The 21,090-nt window shown below is 44.1% G+C and overlaps 1 protein-coding gene across 1 annotated transcript in view; it reads right to left on the bottom strand.

The window, feature by feature from the left end:
* Window positions 1–7,263: 7,263 nt before the first annotated feature.
* LOC120845889 overlaps window positions 7,264–21,090 on the bottom strand; it is a 27,372-nt gene continuing 13,545 nt past the window's right edge. Inside the window, exons 2-5 of the mRNA XM_040217449.1 lie at window positions 19,182–19,345; window positions 19,033–19,097; window positions 14,098–14,196; window positions 7,264–7,406 (exon numbers count right to left, since the gene is read on the bottom strand). Of these exons, the coding sequence (XP_040073383.1) occupies window positions 7,264–7,406; window positions 14,098–14,196; window positions 19,033–19,097; window positions 19,182–19,345 (471 nt within the window). The remainder of the gene's footprint in view (window positions 7,407–14,097; window positions 14,197–19,032; window positions 19,098–19,181; window positions 19,346–21,090) is intronic.

Genomic DNA, 21,090 nt, shown 5'->3' with positions numbered 1-21,090 from the left:
GTCGTTTGCAAAGCGACGTAGATGGAAACAAATTGCCACGGCGTTTTTCGCGGCGTCGGAGATGCAGGAGCGAGCTGACGTTAGAAAAGATAAGCTTGAACTACTGGAGTGTCAGCAAGAGCCACGTAATGCGTGTTCACACTCGGAGCAGACGCGCGCGTTTGATCGAAGTGCTAGATTCGCGTTGTTGGACCGGGAATTGATAAGCGCTTCGGGACCGATCCTTTACGATTGCAACTCGATGCTGACGTGGCACCCAGCAAAGAAAGGTTGGACCGGCATTGCGACCCACGAACTGTTATAGCGATCGGCAGTAATGTGCAGTCGTGTCATTATACAAATGGCATAATAATAACGAAGTGTACATACCGTGTTGCGAACGTAATCCATACGGCGTTTATTTGAGCTCTATATCACACAAAACCAAGATAAAATCGATAAAAGTCCCTTTTCGATGACAGCGTTCGTCACCATTGCCTCGAAAAACGAGGAGATGACACGGGGAAGAGTTTACCTCTTAGTCCAAAAGTGAGGTCAGCGATCAAAATATAATACGGGAAGGGTTCACAAGGGTCGCGTGGGAATATTCCATTCAGCACGCCAGCCGGTCGTGGGCAGTCGTTCTTGGCCAAGGACCGTCAGAGCACCGCTGCGCCGAGTCGGAGTGCCTGCTAGGCCTATCTGCCGAGCTCACTTGTGGTCGGTGGAATCGTGGCCGTTGAGCTTTTCCCGGGTGTTTATGGATCCAGCGTTCTTGTTTGTGGTGGTCTGTTTCAAGAACTTTTAACTTTTTTCTTGCTGCTTGAAGTCGGGACGTGTGAGAAGCGCACGTAGGAAAATAAACGTCCGTTGGTCGTCGCGACCAACAACTGAGCGACGCTGTCGGCCATGCTGATTTGATCGTAAGAAGTGCGTAAGACAGCTTCGGAGCTGTCGTAGGATTTCGCCGTAACCTGCGCAAAACTTACGAAAATTTCGTTTCGTGAATACGACTTTGTTCTTAAGTTTTGTCTTATGCACATTTTTCGCGCAAAATCATTTCGTGAATCTGGCCTCAGGTCTTTACGAGCCAGCTCGACTTCGCCTTTCAGAGAGGGCAGACGAAATAACTCGAGCGGTACGTTGTTTTTGTCTAACAACTAGCAGACGCGCATCAAGGAGAGAAGTCAAAGAACTCACTGGCGAGGTGTCCCGAGGCGCCGAGGTTTGTTTGCTAAGGACCGAGAGTGAGGGTGGTTATAGTCGGTTACAAGTCAAGAAGGTAGGAGAAGCTTCTTCCACAAGCGTGATGCGCCCGTTTCAAATCTCTCCGCAGTCGAAAGAAGAGTTCACTCGAAACGCTCCTTGCTCCGCTTCAATGGATTCCAATTTGTCTCCGATCCCACTTTTTAAGAAACGACCTTTGTATTCATTGGAGAGGGAACCGAGCCCCTGAAAGCAGCCTTTGTATCCATCGGGGGGGAAGCAGTCGTATTTGTTTCCGTCGGTGGGGGAGAATTCTAATCTCCTTCTCGTGGCTTCCACAATGCTAAGTCAAAGTCGAAAGATAATGCAAATATGTACAGAAAGGCAAGACCCTCCTCGCGCGTTGGCCGCGGCGTCACGGAAACGGTGGGACGCTATTGGATGTGGAGGTGGCGGAGGGATATATGATTATCTTTGAGGGGCATTTGCCGCTACCTTCTTAACCTGTAACCGACTATAGTGTCCGCAAGTTCCCTCCCGAATACTTTTTCCCTCCTTTCGTGTGCAGCGAGACTCCTCACTCTTTAACGGCGTCGGCGGGTTGGCCTGGGTTGGCACGGTTGGCGCAGTTAACGTCGTCTGCTTTACGTCTGCTAGTCAAAGCGATGGCTGCTTTAGCTTTCCTGCGTCTGTCGAAGATTCACCGCTTTTTCTCCGGCGAGAACTCGGCCTTCGAAAAAGGCAAAAGATAATACCTTGAAGTATACGACCTTTATTTTGAGGTGAAGGATTTCACTCTAGTTGCGAATGTCCACGCGTCGTTTAAGAATTGTAGCTACGCGGTAAAGATTACGCTCTCCGATAAAGGTGACCTTTTAGAGAGTCACTGTGAGTGCCCTCGCGGGGCCGCAAAGTGCAGCCACATGGTGGCTACCGCACTTTACGCAGCTCTAAATGGACTGTCCAAGACGGACCTTCCACAGCAGTGGCTGCAACCCCCAAGCATGCCGCGGCAGGTCGCTCGCTCAGGTAAGAAGTAAACACCATGTTCATCGCTATGTTGAAACGTTTAGTTGCACGAGTTTTGTGAATGGTACTATCGGGGAAAAATGAAATGCGAACAGAGGAGCGCGTGGCTCGCGGTACAGGCTGCGCCGCCTGGAAGTGAACCTAGGGGCGAGGGTGCGTGGCCTACTTCGATGTGCCCACTCCCCTCGATTGGCGCTCGCCCAGCTTCGGCAGTGCGCCTCTCAGTGCGCTGAAAGCCGTCACCGCTATCTTTGCCTGGTCGGCGAGTGCAGCGAGCTTGTTTGCACCGCTCGCGCTGAGCCAGCAAAGATAGCGGTGAAAGCTTTCAGGCACTAAGAGGCGCACTGCTGAAGCTCGGGGAGCGCAGAGGGAGAGGCGTGAACACGTCGGAGTAGGCCACGCACCCTCGCTCCTAGGCTCACTTCCAGGCGGCGCAGCCTGTACCGCGAGCCACGCGCTCCTCTGTTCGCATTTCATTTTTCCCCGATAGTACCTCGCGTTTAATGAGATGTTCAAAGATAATCAGCTAAAGACAGATGACAGCCGATGTAGTGACTGTAAATAAACAAATGCGGCTGGCTGTGCGATCGGTAGTGTGAGCACATCATAGCCCAAAAGTGCTCGATCGCTGCTTGTTGTGACAACTTTATCGCTAGACTAAAAGGCTGTTGTCAGTTAGCATATTGTGGCATGTATGTGTGGAGTAAACCAAGTGGCAAAAGTTGGAAAACCTGCGCTAATCTGTGGAAGAGAATCCGAGCAAGATCGATCGAGCTACCCGAGCGGCGTCGAACGTATCGCGGAAGTTATGTCGTATACTCATTGACACCGAGAAGTAATTATTGTTATAATGTAATTGAATGCAAAGGTGCAAGCGAGCTGGACAAGAATGACGAAAATAATCCCTGGAGAAGGGGAACAAGAGGGACAAAGGACAAACACAAATCTTTTTCGAAGGCCGCGTTCTCGTCGGTGAAAAAGCGGTGAATTTTCGACAGACGCAGGAAAGGTAAAGCAGCCATCGCTTTGACTAGCAGACGTAAAGCAGACGACGTTACCTGCGCCAACAGCGCCAACCCGCCGACGCTGCTAGAGTGAGGAATCTCGCCGCACACGAAAGGATGAAAAATATATTTGGGAGGGAACTTGCGGACAGTAACCACCCTCACTCTTGGTTCTGAGCGAACGCAGTTTCGAAAGTCGCAGGAAAGGTAAGACAAACGCAGACGACGTTGCGAGCAGACGACGTCGCAAAGGAGCAGACGACGCTCAGATAGGGGATCGCGGTCAGCCAATCAGGGCTCGGCGTTCTGACGTCACCGCTACCCCCTGCGCAAGAAGCAGGCGAATTTGCCCTCCGCATTGCCGAAGCAAGATGACTTGATGGCTTGTATTGACTCTTGTTCTGCTGTTGTTTTGGGAACGGAAACCTGGCTTACTTTGAATATTGCGAATTCAGAGCTGTCTTTTACTAACTCGTTTACTATTTATCGCAATGATCGAACTGGTACCATGAAAGGCAGAGTTATGACAGCTATCAGAAACACCATTCCATCCGCTTAGCTTTCCTTTCATAGCTCTCTTAAACTTTTATGGATTACCGTCAAACTCTCTTTTCAGATGTGTTTAATCGGTGTGTGTTACAGGCCCCTAGCCCCTCAGCCAACTTTATAGAAAATATAACTACAGTTGTCGACGAAGTTCATTCTAAATTCTCTCACAGCCCTCTCCTATTAGCGGGCGATTTTAACTACCCCGGTATTGATTGGGCTGCATGTACAGTGTCCGATGGAGTCCCCAAAAAAATGAGTGCCGGAAATTTTTGGAAATGGCCGACTACTTTAATATGCAGCATATGATTAATTACCACGCATACACGTGAAACTGCAGTTTTCGATTTAATATTCACCACCTATCCCGAGCATGCATCTGTACGAGTCATCGACAAAATTAGTGATCATTGTATTATCCACTGCGAGTTTGCCCTGGCTGAAAACAAACGGGACCAAATTAGCAAAGAAATTTTTGATTATAAGAGAGTTGATACGGAAACTTTGTATTTATGTTAAGTGAATTTTCTAGTACGTTCCTGAGTGGTTTTGATGAACGGCCTCTAAACGACAATTGGATCCTCTTTCGGGATAAGTTACTGGAGGCTCAGACTGTATGTGTACCCAATACAAAAATCGCCCCTAGCCCGCACAAACCGTGGTTTACGAAGAAAATTAAACGCTACCTATGAAAAAAGAAAAAAAGAAACGTGTGTACAGTCGTGCCGTGCTTTCACACAGTCAGCACGATTGGACCATTTGTCATGCTCACTCAGTGTTCTGCAAAAACGAAATAAGAAATGCCGAGCAACTTTTTTCGGTGACGATTCTCAAACATGTTTGACCCGACGCAAAAAAAGTTTTGGAAAGTAATAAATTCAAAGCGATCTCCAGTATTACCTTGTATTATTTGTGACGAACGGATTAGTAAAAACTTCACATCAATTAGCTGTTGGTTTCAATACTTTTTACCAGTGTTTTTACTGAGGAGAACGTGTTTCCACCATCCTACTTCTATTTCCTCACTTACCGAAAATATAATGAACGATATTGTCATTTCTAGTTACGGAGTTGAATGGGCCAATGATCGTTTGCAAACTAACTCTAGCCCAGGTCCCGATGGAATATCTACTAAGCTTTTAAGATTAACCAAACACATATCTGGAGTTCTACTGTGTAGGCTCGTCCAACAATCCCTCTCCAAAGGTCAACTACCTGATGACTGGAAACTCCCTCATGTTATTCCAGTTTTCAAAACCGGAGATAAAAATGATTTCAATAACTACAGACCTATATAGCTCACTTCCGTTTCATGTAAAATCTTAGAACATATACTTTCATCACAGATTATGACCTACTTATCTTCAAACAGCCTTATTTTCTCTAATCAGCATGGGTTTCAACATGGTCATTCCTGCGAAACACAACTATTTGAATTGATTACTCTCCTTCACCTTTCTGTTCACTCCTCTTGTGCTAACAATGCTATTTTTATTGATTTTGCTAACGATTTTGATTGAGTACCTCATAACAGTCTAATGTAAAAATGAGAAACTATGAATATAAACGCCTCTGTTATTCAGTGGATAACTGTTTCTTAAACAAACCTCTTTTAATCTGTTGTAATTAACAAGTGTGTCTCCTCCCCTATGCCGATAAAGTCTGGCGTCCCTCAGGGTTCTGTCCTCGGTCCGGTATTGTTTATTTATATACAAATGACCTTCACTCTAACATTCAGTCTACCATACGTCTCTTCGCGGAAGATTGCGTCAATTATCGGGTCATTTCTAACACCGTGGATTTTCCAATACTTCAACGGGACCTACACATTGTCCAGCAATGGTGCACGACATGGTCAATGCAAATAAACACTAAAATCTAAAGCTGTCACTTTTACAACAAAATTACAAATCCCTCATCACACGTACATAATTGGAGAGGACCACATTCAAAACGTTACGTCAATTGAATACCTCGGCGTCCACTTAACAGCTAACTTATCATGGAGCCTTCATATTGAACATGTAACCCGCAAAGCTTCCAGAACTCCTAGTTTTCTTAAACGCTCTTGATATCAAGCTAACCGAGAAACTAAACTCCTCGCCTATACTACCCTCGTCAGGTCGCACTTGATATATGCATCAATCATATGGCGCCCTCATCAACTTTACTTAACCAACCATATTGAGGCACTTCAAAATAAAGCTGCAAGATTTATAACCCGCGACTTCTCCCGTACTTCCGGGGTGTCTAACATAAAACGTAATTTCAACCTAACCCAACTGCAGTACAGACGATGTATTGCTCGCATGCCATTTTTCCAGAAGCTCTATCGTGGATCATCCCCGCTTAGAACCTGATTTATTCAGCCTGCACATCGCATTTCGAATCGCGTAGATTATCACTTAAAAGTATCGCCCATCTTTGCCCGCACTAACTTGATCAAGAATTCCCCTCTGGTTCTTGCCACCTCCGAATGGAACAGCCTACCCAGAGAAATCGTGATAATCACTTCACCTGATATGTTCATTAGTTCTTTAAGTAATATGTACCACCTTATATAGTGCTGCTTTGTGTCATGTTTTCATTCCATGTCCTTGTTATTTATATTGTTTATTGCTTGTTTCACATTGTTTGTGCCAACTATGTAATGTTTGTTTGTTTTCTCCACTAGACCCAATTGTATTAAAATTTGTACTATCGTTTCCCCCCTATGGAATGCCCGTTTGGGCCTTCAGGGTAAATAAATAAATAAACAAATAAACAGTGCTCTCGCCTAGCTAACCAGTGGAAAATTAAGCGCCCGCGGTGCGCCATGAAGGCAGAACATTCTCATTGCGGCACACGTTGGTTTCTTTCGGCCTGGCCTCCACTTGGAGCGTCTTACGGTAACCCTTCGGTGACACTGCGGCGTCTCCATTCTTGACAACTCGCAATGTGTATGCGTTGTAGAAAACTTGGGCTGCGTTCGAAATCTTACCCAATTGGATCCGAGTTACTTCGGCGGGTTGTGTCGCGTGGCAACACAGATTGAAAAACTCTGGACGCGGGTAGATTTTAGAACGCCAAGGCACAAACCCCTTGCCCTGGAGTAGGATCGTATAAATGCTGGAACACGGCCATACACACAGTCGACAGAAGCAAACACAATAAAAGGATGACTGCACCAAGAAGTAAAAGTTTGATTACAGTAGTTTATTTCGAGCGCACCAGCCCGTTTTAATGTGAAGTCCCGGCTCCAAGCATACCAAGTGAACTTTAAGGCAAGCACGATTAGATTGTGCCATAAAGCTCGTAAAGCCTAGATGTTAACATATGCATCGTGTGCAGATGAGTTATCTATTTGTTAGATGTGATCAGAAGTTTCCCCAGGAATTGAAATTAGGTGGTGTTAAGGGGGGCATTGAGAACAGACGAGCCGTCTCGGATTAAGGGGTGCCTTCAGAAAAACAAGGGGGGGGGGGGGGGGGTGCACTCCCGTAGAAAGTGTGTGGGGAAATCACTGGATGTAGTTATTGTGTTGTTGACATTGGCTTATATTGGTGTAGTTGCGTGCAGGATCTCCACAGTGTCTTCTGAATGCTTCGGTGCATTCCGTGGGAGGGTGTTCAAAGGTTCCTTCCGTTACAAGCAGGCTACAGGCTGGAAAATAAAATAATTTTTATGTGTAGCGCTCCTTTGCACTGATCCATACATGCCATATTTTTAAATAATATGTGCACGTGCGCTTTTGCGTGGTCGTGAGACGCAGCTGTCAGTTTCCACCACTGGCCTGAGCTTTGCATTACTGAATTTGAAATATATCCTACCTTCACTGATTAGATGATTTGAAAGGAGCAGTGTATATTTAAAATTAAATAAGTTTAATTAAAGCTACCGTTCTTGTAATTTACAAAAGGATGCATTCCACGCAACCATAAGGATTTTGTGTCAAAGTGAAAAGAGTTTTTTTTTAAGTGTTGAAACTAACACGGTTCCTCTTGTGGTGGTTTCAAGATAATTACCCCTTGAGATCTAAATTTTAATTTTATATAACCTTTTACGACAATACAAGAAAAGTAATCCACTAGTTCATTCTAAGCTCATGTGTGATGTTCATTCTATCTTTTTTGGTTTAAATATTTTTTTGTTCAGGTGAAACAAGTCAATGTATATTTTTTAAATGTCCACACAAAAAGCTAAGGCAGGTGTCAAACTAATAATGACGTTTCGACAATGCATGATGGTAGGCTAAAAAGTAAACATTGTATAATATCAGCATTACAAGTAATTTAAAATAAATAATATAGAAAATATATAAATGTGCGCTATAATCTATCGTGCACGGTTTAAGCCCACCAGCACCTACCGTTCAAAGTTAGAACGTGTGTCGCAAAAAAAAAAAATATATATATATATGTATATATGTATATATTATGCTTATCCTTAATGTGGCAGAAATTGGTTTCCAACATTTCTACAGCCATTTTAGACTTTAAATCACAAAAAAAGTTTCTAGTTTTTTACACTTTATGCTCGCAAATAAATTACCACTTGTATTTTTATTTATTCTTAATTTCAAAGGTTCTTTTGTCTTTGGCTGCTTTGACTGCACAGAAGCCAAGAATGTCACCGAAATCACCTATTGAAATAACAGTATGAACTTGATTAATTCCGTCATAATCGAATATAAGCGGATCCATGAGGAAAGCGTCATGGTCTAGATACATTGAAAAATAATGACTAACGTCGCTAGAGAAGGCCTTAACAAATATGTATTTTTAAAGAGAGGCACATTTGTCTCTCAGAATGTCGACACCATCAACCCCAGCTAGCCTAAGATCAGTTTTTTATACTCTTTAACCACACTCTGAAATTGCTTAGTATTGCTAGATTGAATAAACTTATTATAAGGACTTGGTTAACACAAGTGGCGAATAACGATGACTGGGTGTCAGTGAGCACAGCTTCAGTCAGTGCATGCGTAGAGTGGCACTTAAGTCACGTATCAACGTGCTCGCGCTCAACAATCTTCATAGCGCTAACAAAATACGACCTCAAAAGGCTTGAGCACACTTGGCCTTTAAGATGCTGGCGGCCAAGAGAGGGAGTGAGAGAAGGCACTTTGCTAAACAACAGAAATTAAGTGTTCACAATGTCTGTGACTTGGCATGCTAAGGCCGTTTGACCTTGAAGTTTCTCCGATGATAGAGAGGAACTCCAGGAAGTGGGAGGGGGTTAGGCAGGATTGGATAAATATTGCAACCTGGCAGTGTAGAGCGCAATGCTCTACATAGACGTATAGGAAGGGGCAGTTATGGCAGCAGAGATCTTAACGACACCGAGAGTGGTAGAGCCTAGCAGGAGTTAGAAGGGTATTTGGATCTTTCTAAGGATGTCGGTTTTCGTCACATCGAGGTTAGGGTGGGGTCGATGTAGGCGTTGCTGAAAGTTACAATATGCTTGTAATGATATTTTATTGCGCTTTTGTAGGTAAAAGCCTCATCGCCGGGGGGTGGGGGGGAGGGGGCTAGGCCAGGGGATTACGCGAGCCCGGATATGCATTTCACTGGCGTGTTCATGCACCAGCTCATTACCTCCAATCCCTGCATGAACTGAGACAAACCGAATGGTGACCGAGGATGGATGAAGTGTGTTTAGAGCCACCTCGATGTCTGCTCGGAGATCTGGAGAGATTTTTCATTGCTGCAATTCGTGAATGGCAGCCTGTGAATACGTATAGGTTATGTATTCTGATGTCCGAGGCAGTCGGAAAAAAGCTTGGATAACATCTTGGATAGCATGTAGAATGGTAATTAATTTTAGTGGCATGACACTGTAGGGCCTGCTATATGGACCGCTGGTGTGAACTTGGATGAGATTGTTCTGTGTAGATTGCGTATGCCGCTGTTCTTGTGGCTCCTGTCCCTCAGACGGACGCCATTGCAAAAGCCATGAATAGTGTGCGAAAGGATGAATCGGTGCATAGATTGCAATCTTATTCGTTCGTCGTCTATGTGCGGGGACAACAGGCGAAGTACAGGGGCAAAGTGCAGGTTTGAGGCTAAGGGCTGGGTAGATATGCAAGGGAAGGTTAATAAGTTAGAGTCCTGGCTGCACCCGGATCCGTCTACCCTGCGGTGTTCCCGAGACGCGGGCCATTTGTCGATCCCGATGTAGGTGCACAAGAGCGGTGACGGCAGGGGTGGTGCCCATGGTGGCAGAATGTTGGGGATGGCCATTTTGTGGCCACCCCCAAATGAATTGGAATTTTTTTTTAAATCTATCTCTGAATTTAGTTGTTTTGGGACTTCTAACTCCAAATCTAGCTACTTTCGAATATGTTTACTCCATACCTAGGTACTCCCCCCCCCCCCCTTGCTCCCCATGGTTAATGACCGTGGGGAGGGGGTTGGGGACCGAGGAAGTGGGGCGGCATTGTTAAAGGCTGCCTTGTGCGGCACAAAGCTAAGTTCGTCTCAAGGGAGATAAGTAGTCCCGTGCCGTAGAGTTTCATGATGGAGTAATATATATAAAGGTTCAGGGAGGCGTTGTATAAGTTGCACGGAAATAATAAAACGGCGAAATGGACGAAGGACAAACACTAAAGTTCTTTCAATCCTTTCTGCGATTGCCTCTCCTGCTTCAATTTCAGTGTTTTATTCTTTCTGTGTGAACATTGATTTAACCAACGCGCTCTGATTCGTGCACATAAACTAGTTAGCTGGCCTGTTTTTGTTTATGAAAAACCGCGTGCTCCTTGACCACTCTCCGTACCACGCAACTAACCCAGTGGCATGTTTTTTATGGCTGAACTGGCGTTGGCATTGAGTGTATACTCTCCTGTAAATGTGTGCCTAGAATTTTACATGAGTTTACATAAAAAGACTCTTGAAATGCGTTGTTGGCTGACGTGTAGAAATATGTGATGATTAACAGAGTGATAATACCGTGTATGTGAAATCGGAAGCAGTTCTGAATTTTCTGGGGCAGCCTGAAGGCCTGCTTGTGCGAAGTATTCACGTATGATGTCCAGCCTCTGCTGCGGAGTTGACTCCACTTCCCAAGGAGACTCGTGTGTGCACCGAAGGGCGAGGTCGTCCGCGTCGAAGAGGAGTGACAGACAGGGATTTGTTGGAGGCGACGGGCCAGCTGGGCCATACCAATTTATACGGGTTGGGCAAAGCGCCGCCCTTGGGGGGTGCTGCGTGTGACTTTGATTGATGCGGACGTTTCATCAGCTATACGAAAGCAGCCTATCCGATTTTCGAGGAAGTTGAGGATGTATGTGCATAATCTGATTCCGCAGCTTGCTTCCCGAACTGAGCTGAGTAAGTGATCTTGGCCGACATAATCGATTGCTTCAGGAACGCCAATCACGACACTTGAGCGGAGGGTGGCGCTGGAAGGTATGCTGAAGGAGGAGAAAGAGGTTTTGAGTAAATACTTGGAGGAGAATCTGACTTGAGTATGCAAACAAGTAGTTTGGGCTCCAATCCACACCGCGTATGTGGTTGAACAGCACAGCTGTGGCATCACCTGCGACGATTGTCCACAGCACTATAGACCCTTTTTCTGTGCAAACGCAACAAAGCGGGGCTCCAGTTTTTGATTTCCAAAAAGAACTTCCAGTATTAAAAATAATGAACTAACGCCATCTAAACACTGCTGCTTGAAATATAGATGAAACGTTCAACCGCCCATTCTCCAGGTGAACGCCAAAAAACGGAGTGTGAGATATGTTAAGATGTTTCCAGAATTCATGTAAACAAACTTGCCTCCTCCAAAATGTAATATTGTACAGGCAAAGGCCCTCGTTAAATCTCTAGTCTTGATGGCCGTCTTGCATTTGTGCTTTCTAGCACTGGTGACATAAGCAAGCTCAACAGGCTTGCAAAGATTGTGCGACCGGAAGCCGCTTGGGACGGAAGCGGTCGTTTATGTTCCTAAACAGCAAGAGGGTCTATTCCAAATGATTGACGAAAGGAAAGTAAATGCACTGTACCAAAACCTTTTTTATATCTGAAATACATCGCATACTTCCGTTTCCGTGGCAGTTTATGCAACCACAATCTTCACCGCGAAACGCATACGGGGAGCGCTACGTGCTTCGCATTGTTAGCGGGCCTTGTGACGTCACTCCCCACTTCGGACTCTGCCGTTGCCGGGGCAGTCTATGCAACCGCAATCATTACCGAGAAACGAATACAGGGAGGGCTAGGTGCTTCGCATTGATCGCTCGCGCCTTATCATCTATCATGTGGCTGTGACACTTGTGTGTTGTTTTCTTGTTAAAACAAGTGTCGAAACCCCTTGATAAATGCTAAGGCGTGCGGGATGGTTTTCTGCCGACGTACAAGAAAAAACCCGACCAAGCAGTCATATAGAGCTTCGCTGTAAAAAAACGAGACGGCTTTCAGGTAGCGGTCTAGAACCATCCGCTCCATCGATTGTCCCACTCAAGAGGTAAGGGAAATTGGGCAAAGGTTGCTGAGTGAGGGGGGTGGGGGGGGGGGGGGTGGGGAGGTGTTGCCCGGTTTAGGTATTAAGGTGATAATAGGGGATGTCCATTCTTCTGGTGAGCTGCCCTCCGAGCCGTGTATATCGAGGAAAGTTAGAAGTTGTCCCATTTCAGCCCCGAGGTTGCGGAGTGACGCATATATAACACCATCCTCTTCAAGATCTTATTTTGTTTTGTTCAGTGGTAGATATAGATGACTTAGGCAAGAGTGAAGGTACGGTTGGCAGCAAAAGTACGCGAGACGCGGGAGCACCATAAGAAATAACTGGTTGTGCCTTTTGGCAGAGCAAGGCCGCAGTCAAGATTCGCGCTTCGAGAATCCGCTTCCTTTCGTGATCATAGTCATGTGTTTTTTTACTCGCTTTCCTCCGACGGTCACGAGATAACCGGGACTGGGGAAACGTGTCACTTTGTCAGCCGTCATGCCGCGCGCGTGCCTCAACCACCGTGTTGAGAGTCAGAGCTCGCATTCAACAGAAAACATTTAGCAGCACCTTGCGACAGTTCCTCTTATCTCGTTGGCATCGGACCGAGGCGAGTGAAAAACAAACATGGCTGCGAACATGACAGGAAGTGCACGCATTTACTTTCGTGTGTGCAAAGCGTGAGTGTTGGGAACGGCAACACGCTGTGAGAAGTTGAAGCCACTATTCTTGATTGGCCCTCCCGTGCCCTACTAATTTTCTCGGAGACTTTAATTGCTTTCTAATTCAGAATTTTTCAAGGTCTGTATTGGCTGGATATTTTGCCAAAAGTGGTTTCCGGATGTGCAAATCTCGTAGTGTCTGGATCAGCTGCGTGGAACCCTGAAGGCGAGTTATTTGGCAATTGTGGGTATGTGACGCGAGGGGGGACCTAGCAGGGTCGTGATAAGATCCCTGCAAAGTTTTGATGGAGCGTACCGTTGACTATTTATCACAGATGTTTTTCTAGTTAGAGATATCTAAAACGTAGCAGTGCGTACTGATGTCCGTGTTTAGGTTCTATAATCGTTCCTCAACGTTGGTGATTAAGGGGATGGTGACTGATACGTCTCAGGATACGTTTCCGCAATCTCCATAGGCGCAACAGGTAAGGATAATGGCGTGGAGACGGGGTCGCTTTTTTTGTTTTTCGGACTGAGATTGAGCTTGCTTTATTAAGCGTATCCAAGGCTCATTTGAGTGTGTCAGACTCTCAGAGGAGGCCAATGAAATACGAAAGGTTTTCCCGTTTGGTGTGCTACAGGTGTTCCAGTTTGGTACGTGGAGACTAGCAGGTCCTTGTTAGGGTTGGCGTGTACGACCCGGTAGCCTGGTAGATGTACCGCGTGCCGTGCGGAAGGGGGGGGGTGTATAATTCAATATTACGCACCTTTTGTGGTTACTGCGTTGTGCTGGTTGGAGCACTATTATGTGACTGGTTGGAGCACACTATATATGGCGTCTTCACTCACGTTTTTTTAACTGCATAATCTCCTACTTCCGCTGTGAAAATGTTTAATCCTCCAAATTTTTTTTGAACGCCAGGGAATCATCCGTTGACGATACTTCTCCAAATATTTGAAAACGTTGTATGACTCGTACAACCAACTAGATATGAAGGGACACTTTCAGCCGGTTACCGGAGTCTTGGGGCACATATGAAAAAAATTCAAGGGACTGAATAATTTCTGACAAAAGAAAGCAGGGCTGGGGCATTCTCTCGGGGATACAAAATTGGACAAATAAAGTCCAACGTGAACAATTCTACATTTCTACGATCGAGGGTGTGAGGGATCTCATTTTCAACAATTGCCAAAGCTATATCCAATGTAACATTTAATATATGCTAATGTTAGTTCCTAGTACTTACCTTTGTCAGGAAAATGGGATTCCGGATTTTTTGTTACCATACATGATTCTTTGTTTGAAAACAAAATTTGAAGACTTCTCTTTGGCGGAAAATATATTTCTGTTCACGAATAAATAGCATAATGCAAATAATTAAAATACATAAACTACGGCTAATTTGTAGACAATAAAAACAGCAAATATAGTGCACTAACCATAAAATAAACATTAGACAATTGGGGAATATCAAAAGTTTCATTTCTCTAGCCTTATGTTGTTTTCACATGAAATACATTTACCCGCAGAAAAAAATGCAGAATGATTTGAACTCTTACATAATATCCCAATTACTCTTTCTCTTAAATAACAGAGCTCCATGGATGAAAACCCGCCACAAGTAGAGGTGTGGTTAAAAAGATGTCAACAAGTATTCACGAGACGGCGTAAAGGCGCGAACACTTTACTGGGGAGGCGATACAACCGAAGCACCCCAAGTGGTTAAATCGCTGCACCGTTGAGTAAATACAAAATAAATTATACGACACTGAAGACATCTTGCGCAGTGGGCGCAAATCAGGGCTCCGAGTTCTGATTCGCAAGAAAGTGAGTAGACGCAAAGGTTAGCTGCCTTTATCTCTACTCATTGTCTATCTCCAATCAGAGTAAGAAAAATCGTAGTCTGCTGCTCTCGCAGGACCAGCAGTAACGTCAAGATCAGGCGTTTCGAAACCAACGTCGACGACATCTGTTAGGCCTAGCAATGGCTGTTTCACACTTTCAACGAATTGCGCGAAATCTAGCGTTCCTTCGCTAACGACGACTTAGCCCTTGAGAAAAAGGAAAGCAAAAATCTAGAAGGTTGCTTCGCCCAGACGCGCAACAATGCAGGAGGAACGCACGGCCAAAATGTCGTCTGCTCCGTACCGAGGAGAAGGTGCTGGGACAGAGCTTCGTCGCACACCTGATCATGTCCTCTTATCGCGCTTCCTCCCGTCATCTCCTCGACTTACGAGCTGTATCTTCGCTTTATTCAGCGCTCAGCAGACCTAGCCAGAAGATGCGTGAGTTTTAGGCTAGGGCTCGTGTTCCTCCAGGCCATTACACCTAAAGCACACGCCCGAGTCGACAGCAAACACAGCACTCGTTTCTATTCTATGCCCCATGCTCGGTCTAGGCAGATCACGTACACAAGCCAGTTCGGAGGCCTTGTGCACGGTAAACGTTTCTTGTGGAAAACAAGCTAGGGAAAGCGCGTCGAACATTTATATATCCTTCCCAACTGACGATTTACATTACGTGTTATTGAAGCTACTTCATGGCTGCGTCTTAAGAAAGCCAGGTATTGAGAATACCTAATTCGTTCAACTAAGCTGGCAGGCGAACCTCACGCTAGGGCTTTTTGTTCAAGCCGCAAGGTGCCCTAAATTTGAAGACGTTCGACACCAGCCCATCGGTCACAAGCCTGTTACAGTACGACGGGCCCAGTGAGCAGGCTGCACTGTACTCCATTTTACCGGCGTGGCTGTCAGGTGACACCACTTGAAAATTCGAGTGATCTAGGTCAGGTCGAACCTCCACGAAGTTTTACGCGATTTTTCAGCCTGCTCACTGCATGTTCAACATTTCAATCTATTTTAAGGTCAAAAAGGCAATTCGGCGTTTTCATCGAGGCGTTGCCATCCCCGTCAGTTGGTCCCCTCAAATGTTCATATTGCTTATGTCCAGGGCGTGGAAGAAACTGAGCCCAGACCAGTTCTCTGGGCGAAAGGAAAATCTATCCGTTCATCGAAAAAAGTAGGCTCGGCCAATGGTGGGATCGCCTTTAGTTGAGTCGGCGGGGTTTTCTTTTAGTAAACGTGTTCGTAATCTTTATGTGCTCATACGCAATAATACAAAAAAGAGAAGGCGCCATGCAGCTTCCATTTGCGGATCATAATCTATCGTGAAAGCGAGGGAACCTAGAAAATTTGCAGCCTTATAAATTCTTAAAGAAGAATGAGGGAATCTAATCAATGGAAGGGGTTGGCTTAAATTGAAGTCATAGTATTTCAGTTTTGGTCTCCAGCTCAAATATATGCAATAGCGGCGCTGTTATTGCACATGCCCGCTGCTGGTGTAGGATTTGCGGAGCTGCGGAAGCCAGTGCATGTGTGCTATTTTGTAAAATTGCGAGAAACAGAGTGCGTTGTTCAAATGTTGGCCTCACGAGAGCGATTGTTCGCAGAATTAGGGAGAGCCATTAAAATAGGCTCGCTTCGAGAATATATGTAGTTCAAAGTACACAACGCATTTTCTCGCTTAGCGATAGTGCTTTTGCTGCTGACAATGCAAGTGAATTTGAGAGTCGGAAAGGCGTTGCACAGCAAGGAAAAACAAGTGCACAACCAGAACAACGCAAGTGAAGCTGCGGTTGTGGTTTTACCAAACTTTCTTTCTTCATGGCTTGACATCTTGACTTAGATCAGATCGGCTTAGTCCAGTTGGCGGTCAGTTAGATTGAATTGCTAAGGTAGGAAATGATGTTTATATAGAAGAGCTAAAAATGAAAGCTGTAGTCTTCAAAAAATAAAAATTGCATTGAGATCGCGTCTTCAGAAAAGATTACTAACAAGAGCAGTGCACACCTTCAATTTACGTAAGGTATTGTGCCCGAAAGAGTTTCCAGTGCTGTTGCGTTAACTCTCGCGACAATATATATATTTCTGCAGTTTGCATACGCTCTAATGAAACACAAAATCGCGGCTCCAGTACATACAGGTAGTGGAGGTTGGAGCTGGATAGCGGATAACGTAGCGGCGGCGGCCACAATTTCAACCCCCCCCCCCCCCCCCCCTAATATGAGGTGAAACAACCACGGTATCAATAAATTAGCCAACGTCTGCAACGCGGCGCACGTACGTCAAAGCTAATTTACATTTATTGCTTTCTACAGAAATAAAAACGCCAACGCCTAAACGCGTCGCTATAGATAATGGGTCAGGTTTTTAATAAAGGAATTTTATCCGTTGTATACGCTTTGGGATGCACTCAATTTTAATGTAGTATAGAAGTAAGGACAGAAAAAGATGTATACACGGTTTCCTAAATCTAAATGGCAAGTTTATAATTACTATTTTAAAAAATGACGAGTGAAATGTATTGTTTCACCTTGAAATATTTACGTAAATCAATTATGTGCAGCGTGTTGCATTTCCTTTGGGTTGCTTGTCTTTGAATATGGGTGTGTGTTTTGTGTAGTTTGTGTTCACAGATCGGCTTTTTGCGGTGACGGGATTTTTTTTTTAATTCATTATTGGTTATAACTAGGGTTCCGTCTTTTCGGTGTATGCCGGTAAACACCAAACAATAATCCTCGAATGTTTTTCCCGAAATCTGTCAGATCCGAAAACACCGAATTGAACCTTGCTTTCAAGAAGAAAAACCGCAGTTTAACTGCAGGAAACGTTTATAAAAAACTTGTTTCGTGTCCAACCCAAGCACCGAACCCACTGAACTGTCCGCGACGCTGCTTGTTTCTTTTGACATTGATTCTTTATTCCTTATTTAGTAATACCTAACGCATCGCATATAATGCCCTGTTCTCTAAAGCGCGCCAGATATACCTGCGGTTTTACTATATGAACCCCAATAAACCCCGATTTGTGGGTCGGTGTCTATTTGTAATATCACAAATAAGCTCCGAAAAACACCAGAATCGGGCACAAACAAAAACATCGCAGAATGTGAGAAAAAAAAAAGTTCCGAAAAAACAGGGCCCTTTTTATAACTTAAAAACGCAGGGCACGGCAATAGGGTCCCCTTCAATTCCCGGGAAATCCGCGCAGGGCTCAAATCTTTTAAAAAGTTTCCTGTACCAATACAAATATCAAACAATATAGGCTCCTTGAAACAAAAATCAGCTGAGGTCAATACAATATTAAAGCTGTAGTCAAATATCTCTTTTCGTGAAACTTGAATTTTTCTCATTTAAGAGCAGTACCAATAAGAGGGTTTTTTTTTCAGTGTTCTCCGATTTTTACACATGTCATCTTAGGGGTTGTGGCGTTTATTGCTATATACCGAAAGTACGAACTTTTTATAAGGCTACGGATTAAAAAAAATCACATAGTTTCTCGATCATTAAACTTATTGTACTTTTAAAGCAAGGTGGTACTAGGTATTTCATATTTTGTGAAACACTTCGGTATAAAGAAGTTTGTTGTTGTGTCATTGCTAACGTTAGACACAAGATATCTAGTAGTCATGGAATGTTTGGTGCTGAGTTTGATATAGTCAAATGTGATATATTTGACAATGCATAAAAATTCGACTTTAGGTCTGAATAATTTGTTAAAAAAATGGGCAATATTTAATGAATCAGGTAACTGGTAGTCTAACCAGTTCTAATTTTACAAAACCGCTCTATAATTAACGTTTACGGATCAAACGTGGCTTTTGTAGCTCCAGGTCATCTCTCAGGTTTCATCTCAAAAAACATAAACACTTCCATAGTTACAACAGAAGCTTCTAAGGTGAATAAGGGGATCAAATATTTTTCAGTCATAGAACTCTAAAGCGGCTCTAAGGAGTGGAAAGCCGGCAATCAGCCAATGATAGCCGTGCTACCAGGACTTGTGTGAACGTTAAAGCTCCCTCATAATTTTGAAAGGCACCGGCCCAATTTAATAAAAAAAAACTTTTAACTATAAATTTAAAGAGAAAAAATACAATGAGCAATGCTATGAAATTAAGAGAGAAACTTTGAAACTGCAATTTTTTTGGTTTTTCCTGCATAGACATAAGATGACCTGTTATTTGCATAATATGCCGTTATCGCATTGCAGTATCACTAAAGAAGCAAAACAATTCGAACGCTAATGTAAAGAACAACAAACCAAAAAGCTATGAAGGATTTTTTTTTCACAACACGCGTGGAATCATAACACTTCGATGCACTACAAGGCATGCCTTAACTCACCAGGCCGATTGTCCAGTATGATCGTATAGTCCTGAAAATCTCTAACATACAAGGCTTTACCCTGGCTAAAAAGCAAATCACATTAACATCACATTTGTTTTGGCCACAAATGACAAAACTTTTCCTAATAAGAATCAATATATACTTACTATCGCCCGTTTTTGTACACATCTATTAAATTATACATTGTGTAACTCTTGGAAAGACCTCTGAAGGAAAGACTTCTATTGAAGAAAACTTGAAGTGCACAGTCGAAAGTAGGCATATTAAAAGCAGATTGAAGAATGTATGTCTTAGGTAGCATCATCATCACCTAAAAAGGAATTAGAATTGTGTATTAAAACAGTTATTTCTATGCGTACGCCTCAAAAAGTAGAAAGGTAAAATAACTTGTCGTAATGGGGTATAGAAATACAGGTGAGAAAAAAAATCACAGCAACATTATTGTCTCATTTTCACATGTTTATGTTTTTGTATAAGTGGCCTTCCGGTTTCGGCTTTTAGTTTAAGGTGTATCTTGACTGATAAATCAATGTATATTTCGCCTTGTAAAAATCGGCGTATATGGGTGTCAATGCTAAATGGGCAGCAATCCGGCAATCAAATACGCACACACATCATTCAAATTATTTTAGTCCTGAAGTTCACGTTAATTGTGCTCATTGAGGCTTTACGTAATACCCACAATCAGACTCCTGAGAGGGCTTAACAAGAACATTTTCTAACACTCGCGTTGCAGTCTTAGTCGTTTATGACATTTGTCGCCCACGTGTTTTTGAAAGTCGAGCTTTTTTCTGGCCTTTACATTGTTATCAATTAAATGGGAAAGACCTCTTGCAAAATTGAAGCGACCCTAGCGTCGCTACGCCGTAGAAACCATCTTGGGGGCCCCTTGGCCATTAAAGGGGCCATGAAATTAATGTCGCGTTGGGACACATGATCTTAGATTAGTAACTCTTGCGCGTCATTTCTGCACGCGCTTCACTTAAAATGTTGAATCTACAACAAAGGCAAGCAGGTTATCCCACTGTCTTGCCTGCACGTAACAAATGTAAGTGCTTAAATTATGTAACACAGAAATTTGGTACGCTTTTTTTGTCTCCATATCGTGCGAGCGGGTGTGCGTATGGTTCTAATCTCGCTTTGCACCTGGCTCCCACCTAGTTTTCGACCAGTTTCGTGTATAACGAGCTGGTTAACTACGCAATGATCGAGGTGTTAAATCAAAAGTTGTGAATGCAAACATTGCTTCCTTGATATATTTTACCTGTGCAAACGAACAAAGGATACTGCTTGGTTGTACGAGATAGACGCATTTTCCAATCAACTGCATTTGAAGGCGAGAGCCTTACTTCTCCCATTACGCAAAAAGCCGTCGGCGTTGTCCCCGAAGAATGGTCAGAAAGCTACGTCATTAAACACGCGCTTCGGAAATAAAACACAAAGAAAAGCACAACCACGCATATGATTCTTTACGGTAGCCGGCGGGGCAGCTCAAGGTCAAAGAGTACGCGCCTCACAAATAAAACAGAAAGAAGAGTACAGCAATTTAGAGGCTTCGTCGCGGAAGCCGTCGTAAAGCCGGCGAGGTTCGGCGCGCCTGCCCGGTGGGGGAGCGTGTGTTACCGCCTGAGCGCCGTGTGCGAAAAGAAGACGTGGCAGCCTGCTTGTAAGAATGCGACGCCTTGTAGGAATGCTTTCGCTTTCCTACACGCGAGAAATCTTAAGCGTCTTAGACGAGATTTTATGATACGAGATTCAGCACCTTTGTCTATATAAAGGTGTAATATAAATCATGAAAAAGAACGGTGCCGCATTCTGTAACATTGGGCACAACCAAACAAATGTTCCCTGAGGCCTAAAAGCAAATGTTTTAATTTGAGAATTTTTTTTTGTACTCCAGATTACTTATAATGTCATAAAAACTGCGGACGACTGCACATATGTTTTCAGAAAGTGCGCATTGAACCGTAACGCCGCCTGCAAGCAAGATCATAACTCTTTGAAGGCCACTTTTGATCATCTTCCAGTCTGAACTCCAAAACTTGAAAACCTTAA

The sequence above is a fragment of the Ixodes scapularis genome, unplaced genomic scaffold (assembly GCF_016920785.2).
Source record: "Ixodes scapularis isolate PalLabHiFi unplaced genomic scaffold, ASM1692078v2 PGA_scaffold12__126_contigs__length_90152505, whole genome shotgun sequence".
NCBI classification, from domain to species: Eukaryota; Metazoa; Arthropoda; class Arachnida; order Ixodida; family Ixodidae; genus Ixodes; species Ixodes scapularis.
This window is presented reverse-complemented; position numbering and strand designations above follow the sequence as displayed.